The 18,151-nt window shown below is 43.6% G+C and overlaps 2 protein-coding genes across 8 annotated transcripts in view; one reads left to right on the top strand and one right to left on the bottom strand.

Annotated features, from left to right (window-relative positions):
• PRORP (protein only RNase P catalytic subunit) overlaps nucleotides 1-3,699 on the bottom strand; it is a 146,694-nt gene extending 142,995 nt beyond the window's left edge. For 2 of the 4 annotated variants that reach the window (XM_030813380.1, XM_003263708.4), the window contains exons 1-2: nucleotides 3,367-3,508; nucleotides 1,771-3,050 (exon numbers count right to left, since the gene is read on the bottom strand). In XM_030813380.1, the coding sequence (XP_030669240.1) occupies nucleotides 1,771-2,756 (986 nt within the window). In that variant the 5' untranslated portion in view covers nucleotides 2,757-3,050; nucleotides 3,367-3,508. Of the gene's footprint in view, nucleotides 1-1,770 lie in introns of all 4 variants that reach the window. The other 2 variants (XM_030813377.1, XM_012504383.2) reach the window with 2 other exon arrangements.
• Nucleotides 3,451-18,151, top strand: part of PPP2R3C (protein phosphatase 2 regulatory subunit B''gamma) — a 38,475-nt gene continuing 23,774 nt past the window's right edge. Inside the window, exons 1-4 of one of the 4 annotated variants that reach the window (XM_003263707.4) lie at nucleotides 3,451-4,100; nucleotides 9,286-9,413; nucleotides 15,860-15,964; nucleotides 16,559-16,671. In XM_003263707.4, the coding sequence (XP_003263755.1) occupies nucleotides 4,043-4,100; nucleotides 9,286-9,413; nucleotides 15,860-15,964; nucleotides 16,559-16,671 (404 nt within the window). In that variant the 5' untranslated portion in view covers nucleotides 3,451-4,042. Of the gene's footprint in view, nucleotides 4,155-9,285; nucleotides 9,414-15,859; nucleotides 15,965-16,558; nucleotides 16,672-18,151 lie in introns of all 4 variants that reach the window. The other 3 variants (XM_030813405.1, XM_030813412.1, XM_012504386.2) reach the window with 3 other exon arrangements.

Below are 18,151 nucleotides of genomic sequence, written 5' to 3'. Positions count from 1 at the left end.
AAACTCCTTGGTATTCAAAGATTTTCACAACTGGGCTCCTCCTCCCTTGATATTCAGTAAGTTTAAGATAATTAAGCATAATTACTACTTCAAAGCTCTGTAAACATGATATAGGAAAAAAAAGGCAAGAGAAAAACAGAGGGAAGGAAGAAATTTTTAGGAAGCAAATTAATGAAGAAATAATGACTAAGCATGGTGGCTCACACCTGATCACTTGAGGCCAGGAGTTTGAGTCCAGCCTGGTCAACACAGCGAGACCCCACCTCTTAAAAAAAGAATATTAATTTTAAAAAATAAGTAAAAATTTTTAAAAAGACAGGCCGGGCACGGTGGCTCACACTTGTAATCCCAGCACTTTGGGAGGCTGAGGTGGGCGGATCACGAGGTCAGGAGATCGAGACCATGATGAAACCCCATCTCTACTAAAAATATAAAAAATTAGCCGGGCGTGGTGGCGGGCGCCTGTAGTCCCAGCTACTCGGAGAGGCTGAGGCAGGAGAATGGCGTGAACCCGGGAGGCGGAGCTTGCAGTGAGCCGAGATCGCGCCACTGCACTCCAGCCTGGGTGACAGAGTGAGACTCCATCTCCAAAAAAAAAAAAAAATTTTCTTAAAAGACTAAAGCAATAAACAGGTATGTAGCCAGTAACATGAATAAAGCAAAAGCAAACCAAAGGAGAAAGCTTTAGAGAGACAGCAGCCAAATGATAGAAAGGTCCAAAACAAACTGGAAGGGTTAAGACTTTCCATTGTAATGCTTATGTATCAGGCTTGATCAATATCCCCCTGTCCACTCTAATCATCCAAGTTGATGAACTATAGATAGTATACAGAACAGGCCGGGCGTGGTGGTTCACACCTGTAATCCCAGCACTTTGGGAGGCTGAGGCAGGTGGATCACCTGAGGTAGTTCAAGAGCAGCCTGACCAACATGGAGAAACCCCGTCTCTACTAAAAAGAAAACAGAAAATTAGCCAGGCATGGTGGCGCATGCCTGTAATCCCAGCTACTTGGGAGTGTGAAGCAGGAGAAAACCCAGGAGGCAGAGGTTGCAATGAGCCGAGATCGTGCCATTGCATGCTAGCCTGGCAACAAGAGCAAAACCCCTTCTCAAAAAAAAAAAAAAGGGAGAGAGTAGACAGAATAAATACAAGCACATTATCTCAGCCGCTAGATTTCAGAGGAACTTGTGAAAATACTAATATGGCCAGAGACAGTTCTAGTAGAATGCTATATTCTTTTCTTGCTATGAACACTGGCCATAAGTAGTATTAAGTACTCACATCATACTAGATGCCTAAGAAAACAAAATTAATGATCCTTCCAAAAGGAAAAAAAATGCAAAAATTAAAAGTGCTATATAATTTCACTTTTATGTGATGGGTAAAGATTAGCACTAATTATGTATGCTGTTACTTTTTTTAAAGAGAGAAAATTTTGTCTTAAAGAGAAAATAAATCTTAGTAAGAGATGGAAAAAAGTATAATCAGAATAGAATGATTCTCAGCAACTAACAACAAAAAAGAATGGCTACTTTGAGGTTTAAAGTTATTAAATTAAAAATAATTAGCCAGGTATGGTGGCACATGCCTGTGGTTTTAGCTACTCAGGAGACTGAAGCGAGAGGATCACTTGAGGCCAGGAGTTTGAGGTTACAGTGAGCTATGAACACACCACTGCACTCCAGTCTGGGCAACAGAGCAAGACCCTGTCTCAAAAAAAAAAAAAAAAGTAAATAATAAAAACATACATATAAAAAAATCAAAATTACCTCTCAAACCATGTTTTTATACTGTGTGCAAATGATTCCCCTGGATACAGCTGATTATTTCTTAGATATGAAAGAATATCTAGTAGTTTATTTGAATAGTTATCATCCTTTATGTCTTTTCCAAAATCAAAGAAAGCTTTTAAAGTTTCCAACATAGGAACAATATCATGACCTAGCAATTCCTGATACAAATTCCAAGCTGTGTTTACATCTTGATGAAGGAGAGCTCCCCGGATACAGTCATTATAGTTCTTTTTTGAAGGAGTCATAACTTTTTTGACGTCTTCTAACAGCAACAATGCTTCTCTCCATCTGTCTGAATGGATCAATCCCCGGATGAGAAGAGTGTAACCTCCAGGTTCTAAAGTCTTATATCTGGCTTTCATAATTTCAAAGACATCAATAACTTCAGATGTCTGCATATGAAAGACACAGAGATACAAATACTTGACCAGTAAATCATAACTTACAATACCATTATTTTTTGCTGCTACCCATGCCAGCAGAGATTTAGCCACATCTATAGAGCTATGATAGCGAACCATCTGTGAAATGATCCAACTTTCGAAACTGGTCTTTCCGGTATTTCCTTTTAAATCTGCCTTAAGTTTATCCCACTCCTCTGAATTCAAAGGTTGTGTTGGGAGTTGAATAGTGTTCCTCACAGGTGGCAAGGCATGATCTTCACTTTGAGAATTTATTTGTGATCTCTTCTTAGCTGCTCCAGCTGAAAAAAAATGAGGAACAGAATAAACTTGCTTATTACTGCCTTCATCTTTCCTGAGATATCTGGCCTTGGCAATCAGATTCGTTGCTTTGGTATTCTGTGGAGACATTGTTTTAAGAGAAAACAACTTCTGTTGGTTCCTGATGCCACAGCTGTCTGCCAGAAAGAGAGAGACATAAGACTGCCCTGGGCCTAGCCCAAGGTATGGGCTCTTCCAAAGCTTAGGAAAGCTTCGAATACCAAACAAATAGAAAGTCATTATGCAGTGAGATCAGCACCAGAGAGTGAGAGAGATGTTGAAAAAAACCCTCTTCTACACCAAAATTAAAGGGATTGGGGGTCGGCGGTGGAGAGTCAAAGTGCAACTTTTTAAAAGATTTGTGTTTCTTCCTTACAGACAAATCAAGGTTCTGCTTTTGGGGCTACTTAATAGCAAGAAGGCAGGTGAGTTTTCTCTATTAAACAACAATCCGGGGATGTCCAACATCGCAAGCCGCAAACCAGGGGACAGAGCAGGAATCCTCTGGTGCCTCTTACATTCCAGTTCAAGAACCTGAGGAAAAAGCACAAGAAGGAACGCCCAGTTTTACTCGCGTGGATTACAGCTGTCCTGAAAAGGAACGGATTCCCACAGGAAGCTTGCTGGAAAGGGGGTGTAAAGCCAAAGCCGTATCCAGGAGCCCCCAACTCCAGCCTACCACCAACAGCGGCGAAAGCCAAAGTCTAGGGGCCCTCACCCTGCACAGCCCTCCACAGACCGCAAAACTCCTCCGATGGGGGGACGGGGAGGGAGAAGGTGGCGAGTCAGCTGCGCCAACGACTCAGGAAAGGAAGAGAGGACCAGGAAGGGCGCTGCCTAGACTGCGTACCGATCGCTGACAAATGAAGTTCACTTCATTCAACAATTCAACGCGGCACTCCGGCTTAACGCGGCCATAAACGCGGCGGAAACTACAGTGCCCACGATGCACCGCGCCAGCCCCGGCCGACGGACTAGACTGACCCGGACTTAGGCGTTCCGCCTGGCCCGGCGGCGAGGAAAAAAGGCAATTTTGAAGCATTTAGTGGCAAAAGGGGTAAGAGACGGCTGCTGAAGCGTCTACTACATTCAGGGGACCTGAAAGGCTTCCAGATATCCGCAATGAACAATGAAAAGAAATTGTGCAAGAAAGCGCTTCCCTCAAGCCGGAACCAATGAACTCCTGGGTCACGTGGTGCGCACGCGCCAAAGGTCCACGCTAAAGGAAAACGCGGGCTTATCGTGGCCTTTAAAATCCGGCTTGGTGAGCTTGGGTCGCCTCTGAAGGAGAATCATTTTCCATCTCTTTCATAGCTTTTTCCCCCAGTCAGCGTGGTAGCGGTATTCTCCGCGGGAGTGACAGTAATTGTTTTTGCCTCTTTAACCAAGACTTCCGCCCTTGTTCAAGATGGTGGTTGGACGGCCTTCCTAACCTTTACGGGGCCTGGCGGTGCTGACGCCTGAGCTGGTAGGGGTGGAGCAGGTAGGAAACAGCAAATGCAGAAGCTGCTGCGCGTGAGTCGGCCATGGACTGGAAAGAAGTTCTTCGTCGGCGCCTAGCGACGCCCAACACCCGTCCAAACAGTGAGTTTTGGGAGGGGCCGCCCGTTCGGATGGCCCGGCCCTAAACTCCTAGAGGTAGGGGGGAGGTGGGGAGGAGGAGCAAGGGGGAGCCGCCCTTTCCGCTTCTGTGAAACCTCCCGACAAAGGAGGCGGAGTGGAATGTGGTTTAAGGATCCCGATAAGTTTGACCCAAACTTTCCTGGGGCAGAATCTAGGGGAACGAAAAACAGCCTTAGTCAGTGACTTCCATGGTCTTAATCTAAACTTGTGAAGAATAACTTAGAACCCCGGCTCCAACAACGCCTCAACCCCACCAGGACCTATGATTGTCCTCCTGCCTTTTTACCATCACGCTTTTTGCTTCCCTCCTAATCCATTTTATATTTCATAATCCATTTTTCCTTTTATTTTTCTCCTTCACATTGCTTATTAACTAACCTCGTTAAATCTATCTTTCCTATTCCACACCCGCACTAAGGGCTGTTGAAAGTAGTTGGAGAAAAACAGAACCTTGGTGAGTTGTCTCACTTTTTTTTTTTTTTTTTGAGACGGAGTCTCTTGCTCTGTCGCCCAGGCTGGCTGGAGTGCAGTGGCAGCATCTCGGCTCACTGCAACCTCTGCCTCCCGGATTCAAGCGGTTCTTCTGCCTCAGCCTCTGGAGCAGCTGGAACTACAAGCGCGCGCAACCACGGCCGGTTAATTTTTGTATTTCTAGTACAGGCGGGGTTTCACCATATTGGCCAGGCTGGTCTCAAACTCCTGACCTCGTGATTCACTCACCTCGGCCTCCCAAAGTGCTGGAATTACAGTCGTGAGCCACCGCGCCCTGCCGAGTTATCTCACTTTTAATACAAGTCCACTAATCTAAAGAAGGTGTTTTGGTCATGTCTACCGTGTTTTCCTGGACGTTCATTCTCCTACATTCAATTTTCATCTCCCAAACTGCCAATCTGTGTTTCCCTAAATACACTTTTTTTTTTTCCGATACAGGATCTCCCTGTGTTGCCCAGGCTGGAGTGCAGCGGCACAGTGACGTCTCGCTGCAACTCCGATTTCCTGGGCTCAAAGGATCTTCCCACCCCAGCTCCTTGAGCAGCTAGAAGTACAGGCACAGGCCACCACACCCGGCTAATTTTTTATTTTTAGTACAGATGAGGTCTTGCTAAGTTGCCTGGGCTGGTCTCGAATTCCTGGCCTCAGACAGTCTTCCTACCTCCACCTCCCAAAGTGTTGCTATTACAGACGTGAGCCACCGCACCCAGGCAACACTCTTTTACACTCTATTCTTCTCATCGCCTACACCTGCAGTCTGTCCTACCTGTTTCTAACTTTAAGCTGATGAACTTGTATTTTAATATATATCTCATTAAGAAAGGAGAAGCAGTCGGCCGGGCACGGTCGCTCAGTCCTGTAATCCCAGCACTTTGGGAGGCCGAGGCGGGCGGATCACGAGGTCAGCAGATCGAGACCATCCTGGCTAACACGGTGAAAGCCCGTCTCTACTAAAAATACAAAAAAATTAGCCAGTCGTGGTGGCGGGCGCCTATAGTCCCAGCTACTCCAGAGGTTGAGGCAGGAGAATACCTTCAACCCGAGAGGCGGAGCTTGCAGTGAGCCCGAGATTGCGCCACTGCACTCCAGCCTGAGCGACCGAGCGAGACTCAGTCTCAAAAAAAAAAAAAAAAGGAGAAGCAGTCAGAGGAGAACCTCACCTGTCCCCCTTAACATTTCTTTCAGCCCCACAACCCCACGGTTAGTTGCTCATACACTCTGGCTTCACTGTTAAAAAGATGAACTGATGCCGGGCGCGGTGGCTCAAGCCTGTAATCCCAGCACTTTGGGAGGCCAAGGCGGGCGGATCATGAGGTCAGGAGATTGAGACCACGGTGAAACCCCGTCTCTACTAAAAATAAAAAAAATTAGCCGGGTGCGGTGGTGGGCGCCTGTAGTCCCAGCTACTCAGGAGGCTGAGGCAGGAGAATGGCGTGAATCCGGGAGGCGGAGCTTGCAGTGAGCCGAGGTTGCGCCACTGCACTCCAGCCTGGGCGACAGAGCGAGACTCCGTCTCAAAAAAAAAAAAAAAAAGATGAACTGTCCATGCTCCTATTTAAGAGTCCCTCCACTCCACTACTAGATTGCATTCTTTTCCCTGTATTCACTGACTTCCTTCCAGCCTCATCCTTTCTTTCATACATCATCAGATTTTCCTTCTACTGGATCATTTTCACCAGCACAAATGTGCTGTTAATATCACCCATCTTTTTAAAAGGTGGGTGGTTGCGGGGAGTGGTGTCGGGAGGCCCAGTGGCTCATTCATGTAACCCCAGCAACTTTGGGAGGCCAAGATGGGAAGATCGCTTGAGGCCAGAGTTTGAGACCAGCCTGGGCAACATAATGAAACACCGTTTCTACAAAAATAGAAAGTAAAAAATTAGCCCGGGTGGTTGTGCACCACTGTAGTCCTAGCTACTCGAGAGGCTGATGCAGGGAGGGTTGTTTCAGTCTAGGAGTTTGGGGCTGCAGTGAGCTATGATCATGACACTATACTGCAGCCTGGGTGACAAGAGCCAGACCCTGTCTTAAAAAAAAAGTCATTTGGGCTGAGCGCTGTGACTCATACCTGTAATCCCAACACTTTGGGAGGCCGAGGTAGGCAGATCACTTGAGGTCAGGAGTTCAAGACCAGCCTGGCCAACATGGTGAAACCCCGTCTCTACTAAAAATACAAAAAGTAGCTGGGCGCAGTGGTGCGCACCTGTAATCCCAGCTACTTGGGAGGCTGAAGCAGGAGAATCGCTTGAACCCAGGAGGCGGAGGTTGCGGTGAGCTGAGATTACGCCACTGCACTCCAGCCTGGGCGACAGAACGAGACTACAACTCAAAAAAAAAAAAAAAAAATCATTTGATCCCACATCCCTCTCTAGCTTCTGCTGCATTTCTCTGCACTCTTCATAGGAAAACTTCTCAAAGAAGTTACCTGTCCTTGGCTGGGTGCAGTGGCTCATGCCTGTAATCCCAGCACTTTGGGAGGCTGAAGTGGGTGGATCACCTGAGGTCAGGAGATTGAGACCAGCCTGGCCAACATGGTGAAACACTCTCTCTACTGAAAATACAAAATTTAGCCAGGCATTGTGGCAAGTGTCTGTAATCCCAGCTACTCAGGAGGCTGAGGCAGGAGAATCACCTGAACTCAGGAGGTGAAGGTTGCAGTGAGCCAAGATCGCGCCACTGCCCTCCAGCCTGGGTGACAGAGTGAGACTCAATCTCAAAAAAAAAAAAAAAAAGAAGGTACCTGTACTTGTACTTTGTGTGCTTTCTTGACCCCTGAACTCTTGAACCCACTGCATTCTTTTAGCAGATATTTATTGCATACCTGTTTTGTGCCAAGTACCATTGTAGCTTATAGCAGAACACACAAAAATCCCTGTCTTTGTAGAACTTACACTTTAGTGTGGAGAGAAATAATAAAATAATAAGTAAATTATATAGGTTGTACAGCACCTGCTTAAGTCTGGTTCCTTCATCAGTGTACTAGATCCTATCCTTTGTAGTAGATTCCATTTTTGCCTCCTGAAGGATGTACTCTTGCAGTTGTCCCTTCTCCTGCATCATCAGTTTTTCTTTAATCATTCCCATCAGCATATAAACATGCTGGTATTTCTCCCATCTTAAACTCTCTTGACTTAATTTCCACCTCTAGCCATTCCTCATTTTTCTGTTCCCCTTATAGCAATATTTGTTAAAACAGTTGTTGGTTAAATCTGTACTCATCTCGGATTCCTGCTTGTCAAGAATCATCAGTGACCACTATATTGTTAACTTCAGTGGTCAGTTGTCAGTCTTGACTTTACTTGAAAAATTTTGCAGTTTTCTACAACAGCACTGAGCCATAGTAAAGAAATTAACTTATAGGTTTGGTCTAAGGTTAAAAATTAACATAATAGGCCAGGCATGGTGGCTCATGCCTGTAATCCCAACACTTTGGGAGGCTGAGGTGGGCGGATCACCTGAGGTCAGGAGTTCAAGACCAGCCTGACCAACATGGAGAAGCCCCATCTCTACTAAAAATACAAAATTAGCCAGGCGTGGTGACACATGCCTGTAATCCCAGCCACTCAGGAGGCTGAGGCAGGAGAATCACTTGAACCTGGGAGGCGGAGGTTGCCGTGAGCCGAGATCGTGCCATTGCGCTCCAGCCTGGGCAACAAGAGCGAAGCTCCGCCTCCAAAAAAAAAAAAAATTAACAGATGCAGCAGAAATGCAGTCATAAAAGGAATTCAAGGAAACAATTACAGGCTTGTTGGGAAGGAAATGAGACCAGAAAGAGTAAAATAACTTTTCAGAAAATAGATCACAGAATTCAAGAGCTCAGCGAGGCTGAAGTGGAAATGTTATGGCAGTGAGGTTTTGAATTACCAGAAAGGATGATCTGAGAGTATATTTGAGCTTAAGATTTCAGAAAAAGATCAAGTAAAATCTGTGATCTTGCCGTAGAACCAAATGGCAGAATGAACTAGAGGTGAAAGTCTTTAGAGTTGCAGGACCCATGGTCACCCACATAAATGTTTATTCATTCTAAATGATTGCAGGACCTTGTGAAGAATACTGTGTACCAGTCACTATAGTCCACAAATAAGTGGGGAGGAATTGGCTGAATGAGACAGCCACGTGCCAATAGCAGGTGACTTGCAGGGTAATAGAGCCCTGAATTTTGAGCTTCAGACAGAGGATGGGTTTTTTTGTTTGTTTTCTCTACGTTAGGTAGAGAAACAGTGATTATGAGGCTGAAACTCCATGAGGTCAGGGGCTGGGGCTGTCTTGCTCACCCGTCATTCCGTGTCTACTACAGCGTTCTCTGTACATAGTAGGTGCTCAGTAAATTCGTTTCATTGAATGAATTAGGCACACTCTACGGAGTTCTGTAGGAGAAGTAATGATTTGAGGAAGAGACTAGGTTTAGCAATAAACAGAAGTAGAGGGAGCATGCTGAGAAATGGTTGAAGATGTAAAGGAGGCTGCTTCAGTAGAAGATAGTGATTCTTGGTATTTCAAAAAAGTTAATATGCTCAGTGTCTGAGCACAATTGTGAAGGCCTTTTTGGCACTGTAACTATTTTAATTAAACTATTAATATAATATATAGGATGACCTGAGTAAATGTACTGCTTGATTTTAAAAGTGCTCCCCTTAATCTGTTTTGTTACCAGAAAAAAAAAGTGAACAAGAATTAAAAGATGAAGAAATGGATTTATTTACAAAATATTACTCCGAATGGAAAGGAGGTAGAAAAAACACAAATGAATTCTATAAGACCATTCCCCGGTTTTATTATAGGGTAAGTAGTGTCTAATCAAATGTCCTGCAGAGTTTAAAAATGAAATATAATTTTTGGCAAGGCAAGGTGGCTCATACCTGTAATCCCAACACTTTGGGAGGCTGAGGCGGGAGGATCACTTGAGTCCAGGAATTTGAGACCAGCCAGGGCAATATAGTAAGATCCCATCTCTAAAAAAATTTTTTTTTTAAATAGCTGGACATGGTGATGCATGCCCGTAGTCCTAGCTTCTCAGGAGGCTGAAGCAGGAGGATTACTTGAACCCAGGAGGTTGAGGCAGCAGTGAGCTGTGATTGTGTCACTGCACTCCAGCCTGGGCAACAGAGTTAGACCCTGTCCCCCACCCCCAGAAAAAAGTAATTTTAAAAATAGGACCAGAATTTTATGTTTTAAAAATAGAGAATTATATTTTAAATTTTATATATTTATTATTTTATTGTAATCTTATCGCTATTATAAAACATTTTGAGCCCAATAAAATCCCAAGTTTAGATTTAAGTGGGTATGTAAACACAAAGTTGTTAAACTGTGGGCTTTTTCTTTCTAATTTTTATTATAGATATTAGTAGTAAGTATTCTATTGGATTATGTTATCAGGTATACAACACGTTGTTACAAAGTTTTAAAATTTTGCTCAAGGCTAAACCGAAAAATAAATTATGGAAAACTTAAAGAATTTCACTTGAGGCCAGGCATGGTGGCTCATGCCTGTAATCCCAACACTTTGGGAGGCCAAGGTGGATGGATCATGAGGTCAGGAGTTCAAGACCAGCCTGACCAACATGGTGAAACCCTGTCTCTACTCAAAATACAAAAATTAGCCAGGCATGGTGGCGCGTGGCTGTAATCCCAGCTACTCAGGAGGCTGAGGGAGAAGAATCACTTGAACCCAGGAGATGGAGGTTGTAGTGAGCCCAGATCGTGCCACTGCACTCCAGCCTGGGTGACAGAGCAAGACTGTCTCAAACAAACAAACAAAAAAGGAATTTCACTTGACTATTTGTTTCCTTGTGCCAAAACTCTGAAAATGGCTGTGAAGGGATGTATACACAAAATAGACCTTAAGAAAAGCTATTCATGGTAGGGTCACTGCACTCCAGCCTGGGTGATAGAGCAAAGACCCTGTCTCAAAAAAAAAAAAATGTTGGCCAGGCGCGGTGACTCACACCTATAATCCTATCACTTTGGGAGGCCATCAAATCAGGAGGATCACTTGAGGCCAGGAGTTTGAGAACCAGTCTGGGCAACTTGGTGAGATCTCGTCTCTCCAAAAAAACTTAGCCGGGCATGGTGGTATGCACCTGTAGTCCCTGCTACTCAGGAGGCTGAGGTGGAAGGATCGCTTGAGCTCAGGAGCTTGAGGCTGCAGTGAGCTGTGATCATGCCACTGCATTCCAGCCTGGGTGGCAGAGCAAGAGCCTGTCTCAAAAAAAAAAAAAAAAGAAAAAGAAAGCTGTTTACAACCTGGCAATAGTAGGGCATTCGCCTATAGTCCCAGCTACTCTGAGAGGGTGAGGAAGAGGAAGGGAGAATCTCTTTTTTTTTTTTTTTTTTTTTTTTGAGACGGAGTCTCAGTCTGTCGCCCCAGGCTGGAGTGCAGTGGCGCAATCTCGGCTGACTCCAAGCTCCGCCTCCCGGGTTCACGCCATTCTCCTGCCTCAGCCTCTCTGAGTAGCTGGGACTACAGGCGCCTGCCACCACGCCTGGCTAATTTTTTTGTATTTTTTAGTAGAGACGGGGTTTCACCATGGTCTCGATCTCGATCTCCTGACCTCGTGATCCGCCCGCCTCGGCCTCCCAAAGTGCTAGGATTACAAGCGTGAGCCACCACACCCGGCCTAGGAAGGGAGAATCTCTTAAGCCCAGGAGTTTGAGACCAGCCTGGGCAACATAGTGAGACCACCCCACACTCCATCTTTTTTTTTTTTTTTTTTTTTTTTTGAGATGGAGTCTCACTCTGTTGCCCATGCTGGAGTGCAATGGCATGATCTCAGCTCACTGCAACCTCTGCCTCCCAGGTTCAAGCGATTCTCCTGCCTCAGCCCTCCTAAGTAACTGGGATTATAGGTGTGCACCACCACACCCAGCTAGTTTTTGTATTTTTAGTAGAGACCAGGTTTCACCATGTTGGCCAGGCTGGTCTCGAACTCCTGATCTCAGGTGATCTATCTATCCACCTCAGCCTCCCAAAGTGCTGGGATTACAGGCGTGAGCCACCATGCTGGCCCACCCCATCTTTTTTTTTTAAGGTCTATTTTTTTTTTCTTGAGGTCTATTTTGTCTATTTAAAAAAAAAAATAAAAAGGTATTTATACCTGAAAGTGAAGTCTACCAAAAAATACCTATTTAGTATTATGGAAAATGTAAGCACTATACAAGTTAACTGGAATCTTAGCTGGATGTCCCTCGAACCTATTACCTTCTAACTCTATTAATTATAACGTTATTTGCAAGTATAGTAAACATTGATTTAGCTGGTGTTCTTACAGATTAAGGTATTTATATAAGTGAGTTATCCAGATACTGAAATATTTCTTCAAGTGCAAATTTTTTTCAACTGGACATTTTTTATTGGAAACCTTCCTATAGTACTATATACTTCTCAACCTTTTAAGAATCAAATGCCTGTAATCCTAGCCTATATTTATTGTAGAAAAGGAAAAAATATGGCTAAACAAGTTGATCTCTTCCCATGACAACATCACTCAACAATGTAAACAGAACATTTTATATGAATCCTTCTACATATTTCTGTGGGTATCTGTGTATTTTTTTAAATGGGATTACATCATACATACCTTTACTGCTTTTTGCATTTCACACTTTCATTAAACAGAGGCAGCTAAATAACTGAATATTTTTGATAGCCGAGGGGAGAGAGAAGGGAATTGACATTTATTGAGTGTCTAAGCACTGCAGAGCCCTTTGTATTCTTTATCTCATTTAACCTGGATTCTTAAATAATATCTTACTGTTATCAAACATAGGTTCTTGGGTTCTCAATGCAAAAGGGAGAGAGAGCACTTGACTCTGAAAAGAGCTGGTAGGGCTTTTTTTAAAAAAATCAGGAATTGATATTAGGGTGGAGTATGCAGGCTGGGCTGGGCAAAGCAGATCAGGTAGGGTATGAAGGTCAGCATTATCTGGGTTGCTATGGTTATCTTGAGCAGCAGGCCACCTGGTCTGGCTAGAGGCAACAAGGCTGTAAATCAGTTGTTCAGCATTCCTTCCCCAGATAGGACACTCACTTCACTACTTTGGTTATCTCCTAAGGCTAGTTAACTGGAATTCTTTTGAGTAAAAGGCATGGTTGGGACATTATGGTGTCAGTGAGGTAGTGGTGTGGGTTTTGTGATCAGTGGGGATGCATGAAAGAGTGCCGTAGTGGGAGTGAGCTGACCCAAGCCCCCATTCCTACTCTGTCTCATTCGTAACAGCTCTTGGATAGGAATGGTGTGACCCCGTTCCTGAGCCCAGGACCGAACTTTCTTGTACTTCCAGGACCAAACCTTTGCCTTCTTTTTCTGGTTCCTGAGGGAATCTCCTTTTTTCCCTTTCTTTGTGTCACTTCTCTCTTTGGCCACCTCTAGATCTTAGATGGTTTCCTGTCTGCAGCTATGGATTTGTAAAAAAGTCCTTTCCCTTCTTTCTTCTTCCTCTCCATGGTCCCACTGCTTCAGAGAAAACACCTATTATCTTGAGTCACCAATTCTCTCCTTGGCTGATTAGCTGGTTAACTAGCCACTAGAACATAATGTCAGTCAGCCCCAACTCCAGCCCCATCCCCTCCTCCTAATGTTTCTTCTGTTGACGAAGAGTCGAACTCTGTCAAATATTTGAAGAGATTTATTCTGAGCCAAATATGAGTCATGAGCCATGGCCTGTGACACAGCCTTCAAGAGATCCTGAGAACATGTGCCAAAGGTGGTTTGGGTGCAGCTTGGTTTCATACATTGTAGGGAGGCATGAGACATCAATCAGATACATTTGAGAAATACATTGGTTTGGTCCAGAAAGGTGGGACAATTTGAAGTGGGGCTTCCAGGCTACAGGTAAACTCAGACGTTTTCTGGTTGACACTTGGCTGAGTTTGTCTAAAGACCTGGGATCAAACAGAAAGGAATGTCTGGGTTAAGATAAGAGGCTGTAGTGACCAAGGTTTTATCATGCAGATGAAGCTTTTAGCTAGCAGGCTTCAGAGAGAATAGGTTGTAAAATGTTTCTTATTAAAGTCTGTGTTGATGTTAATGCCAGAGAGGTATAACGAGACAGTCTCTCAGGTTAAATTTTAAGGGTGCTGACTGAGGAGGAACTCCATTCAGATGGTTGAGGGGCCTTAGAATTTTATTTTTGGTTTATACTCCTTTAACTCTGTTCCTTCCGATGGGAGGGACGGCATCTTAGTTCCTGGAAATGAAAGATGAAAACCATAACGCCAAGTTTTGACGTAACGTTTACCGAGGTAAGGGGGCGGTAGTTGTAATAGATGGGGCCGAGGGGGGATAGAGTAGGAACGAGAACGGAACCTCTTTAAAAATAAAAAATTAGCCGGGGGTGGGGGCCTGTGTAGTCTGGAGGGGGGGGGGGGGGGGGGGGGGGGGGGATCGCCCTGATCAGCCTGGGGAGGGACTGCTCAAAAAAAAAAAAAAAAAAAAAAAAAAAAAAAAAAAAAAAAAAAAAAAAAAAAAAAATCTGCCTGGTTATCTTAGCACTTTGGGAGGCAAAGGTGGGAGGATTGCTGGAGCCCAGGAGTTCAAGACCAACCTGAGCAACATAGCAAGACCCTGCCTCTATTATTAATTTAAAAAAGAAGAAATAAAGCAAATTGTTCTAAGTCAGGTTGGAATGAGTCATTCTAAAGCTCTGCTCATGGAAATCACCCCAGTTGGCAAACCCTCTTGCCTGGGAGGCCAACATAATAGGCACTGCCTTGACCATCTCCAAGAAGAAAGGTGATCCAATCTCAACAGGCATGCTTTCCTAAAACTGGACAAGAAGAATAAATGGTTTTTGCTGGACAGGAAGAATTACAGGTAAGAACCACCCAACAGGTTCTTCTTGCCTGCTACCCAGATAGAGCCAATTTATCAAGATGGGAATTGCAAGAGAGAAATAATTTAATATACATGGAGCCAACTAAATGGGAGATGGGAGTTTTATTATTACTCAAATCAGCCTTCTTGAAAAGTTGGAGGCTAGGGTTTTTCCAGGATAGTTTGGTAGGCAGGGGGCTAGGGAATGGGTGCTGCTGATTGGTTGGGGATGGACTCACAGGGATATAGAAAAACAGTCCTGGTCCTTGCGTGCTGAGTCTGCTTTTGGGTTGGGGCCACAGAGGAGTGGCTGGTCTGAGAGGGGCCATTGGGTAGTCAGAAGTGCAAAAGCCTGAAAAGACATCTCAAAAAGCCAGTCCTGTGTACTACAATAGTGATGTTATTTACAGGAGTAATTGAGGATGTTGCAGATTTTTGTGACCTCCGGAATAATAACTGCTAATCATTTAACTGGCCTGCATCTTAGCAGAATTCTGGTCCTTCTCATCCTCCTGACCTGGTGTCCTTTCATTAGTTTCACTAAGGCAGTTTAGTTTTGGGATGAGCTATTATCATTTAAATCATAAACTAAATTTCTCCCAGATTTGTTAATATCTTGGCCCATGCCCAGGAATGACCAAGGGCAGATTGGAGGTTAAAAACAAGATGGAGTTGGTTAGGTCAGATCTCTTTCACTGTCATCATTTTGTCACTGTTATAATTTTGCAAAGGTGATTTTGAAACTGTCAATCTCCAGTTAATCCTCATTTAATTCTATATCATTCTTTTTTTTTTTTTTTTTTTTTTTTTAGATGGAGTCTCGCTCTGTCGCCAGGCTGGAGTGCAGTGGCGTGATCTCAGCTCACTGCAACCTCCGCCTCCTGGGTTTAAGCGATTCTCCTGCCTCAGCTTCCTGAGTAGCTGGGACTACAGGCACATGCCACCATGCCGAGCTAATTTTTGTATTTTTAGTAGAGACAGGGTTTCACAGTGTTGGCCAGGATGGTCGATCTCTTGACTTCGTGATCCGCCTGCCTCGGCCTCCCAAAGTGCTGGGATTACAGGTGTGAGCCACTGCCCCCAGCCAATTCTATATCATTCTAAGGAAGCCAGCACGCCCAGCCAATTTTGTATCATTCTAAGGTGACAATAGAAACACAGTGCTTTAAGAAAATAAAATGAAACTTGGACTAGACTAGCTTTTAGAATAGTTTTTTCAGGGCAGAGATCCAGCCTTGCTGATCACTGATTCTCTGTGGATCAGTTTTTGTTAAACAAATGTTAAGTGCAATTAAGGTGAGATACAAGAAATAATTTGAGGTGGTGGCATACAGTTATTTTATGAGGCCACATACATTTTATAGGATCCAGTAGTCTAAAATTTACATGTAGAAATTTACATTGTATTTTCAGCTGCCTGCTGAAGATGAAGTCTTACTACAGAAATTAAGAGAGGAATCAAGAGCTGTCTTTCTACAAAGAAAAAGCAGAGAACTGTTAGATAATGAAGAATTACAGGTAAGAACAAAGCAAAAAGTTGCTTTAGATGTTAACCATTTCTCATTTGTACTACTTAAATCATGCAGGATTTCTTGGTGCCTAATGGAGTCCGTACTACAGAGTGTTACTACATAGGCTCTGAAGCAGCAGTTCCACCAGAAGCAGCCGCTCAGTTTGCATGGGTCATATACCCCAAACATAGTGTTGTTTGTTATTTTTGTTTAAGGCCCTAGGTAATTCTAATGTGCAGCCAAGGTTGAGAACCACTGCTATAGGGTCAGACTACAGAGGTTCAAATCCCAGCCCTGCTATATGACTTTAGGCAATAGACTTAACATCTCTGTGCTTCGATTATCATCTCTAAAGTAGGGATAGCTAACTATATCATAGAGACATGTGGATTAAAGAGGCAGTGTATATCAAAAGCTTAGTAGGCACTCAATAAATGTTATTTTTATTGTTAGTAATCAAAAGGATAATAGGGCATGAGATTCATCTTAATATTGACTCTGCCAGCAAACTATCATTTTAGTGGAAAGCACGCATTTAACTACATTTTAAAATCTTGTTGTTTTTAACTTACAACATCTTCACTTCCACAATTCTCTTAAGAACTTATGGTTTTTGCTGGACAAACACCAGACACCACCTATGATTGGAGAGGAAGCGATGATCAATTATGAAAACTTTTTGAAGGTTGGTGAAAAGGCTGGAGCAAAGTGCAAGTAAGAATAATATAATTAACAAAAGAATATGTTATGTTAAGCATTTTAAATGCCTCAAATATTGGCCGGGCACAGTGGCTCACACCTGTAATCCCAGCAGTTTTGGAGGCTGAGGTGAGAGGATTGCTTGAGCTGGGGTGTTTGAGGCCAGCCTGGGCAACTTAGGGAGATCTTATCTCTACTAAAAATAAAAAAATTATCTGGGTGTGGGGGCGTACACCTGTAGCTACTCAGGAGGCTGAGGTGGGAGAATTGCTTGAGCTTGGGAGGATGAGCTGTGATTAAGCCACTGCACTCCAGCCTGGGTGACAGAGCAAGACCTTACCTTTAAAAAAAATAAAATAAACAAATCCTCAAATATTAAATGAAGTAAATGGAATGACATTTGAGTCCATTTAAGTTACTAATGAAATTTAATAAAATTATTTACAGTCAAAAAATCACATTGGTATGAAGTTATTAAAATAAATAATATAGCCAGGTGTGGTGGCTCATGCCTGTAATCCCAGCACTTTGGGAGGCCGAGGTGGGCACATCACGAGGTCAAGAGAACAAGACCATCCTGGCCAACATGGTGAAACCCCGTCTCTACTAAAAATACAAAAATTAGCTGGGCGTGGTGGCGTGTGCCTGTAATCCCAGCTATTCGGGAGGCTGAGGCAGGAGAATCGCTTGAACCCTGGAGGTGGAGGTTGTTCCGAGATCGTGCCACTGCACTCCAGCTTGGCAAAAGAGTGAGACTCCATCTCAAAAAAAAAAAAAAAAAGAAAAGAAATGATTTAGTTTATGACACTTTCAGCCTTAAGACAGACGAAAGCAAACAAAAAAGAATGCAAGGCCAGGCACTGTGGCTCATGTGCCCATCTCTGCAAAATAAAAAAAAAATTTAATTAAAAAAAAAGAATGCAAACATTTATGACTTCGGCTAGGCATGGTGCCTCCCATTTGTAATTCCACTGCTTTGGGAGGCCAAGGCAGGTGGATCACTTGAGGCCAGGAGTTCGAGATCAGTCAGGGCAACAGAGCAAATCTCCATTTATATATATATATATATATATTTTTTTTTTTTTTTTTTTTTTTTGAGATGGAGTCTTGCTCTGTCGCTAGGCTGCAGTGGAGTGGCGCAATCTTGGCTCACTACAACCTCCGCCTCCCAGGTTCAAGTGATTCTCCTGCCTCAGCCTCCCAAGTATTATTGTATTAACAAAAGAATATGTTATGTTAAGCATTTTAAATGCCTCAAATATTGGCCGGGCCAATATAAATACAATATAATACAATATAAATACCCAATACAAATACTTTTTGTATTTTTATTAGACATGGGGTTTCACCATGTTGGCCAAGATGGTCTCGATCTCTTGACTCGTGATGCGCCCGCCTCGGCCTCCCAAAGTGCTGGGATTACAGTCAAGAGCCACCGCGCCTGGCCAAATCTCCATTTCTTTAAAAAAAAAAAAAAAAAAAGTTTGACTTAATA

The sequence above is a fragment of the Nomascus leucogenys genome, chromosome 1a, assembly GCF_006542625.1.
Source record: "Nomascus leucogenys isolate Asia chromosome 1a, Asia_NLE_v1, whole genome shotgun sequence".
In the NCBI taxonomy this organism is placed as follows: domain Eukaryota; kingdom Metazoa; phylum Chordata; class Mammalia; order Primates; family Hylobatidae; genus Nomascus; species Nomascus leucogenys.
This window is presented reverse-complemented; position numbering and strand designations above follow the sequence as displayed.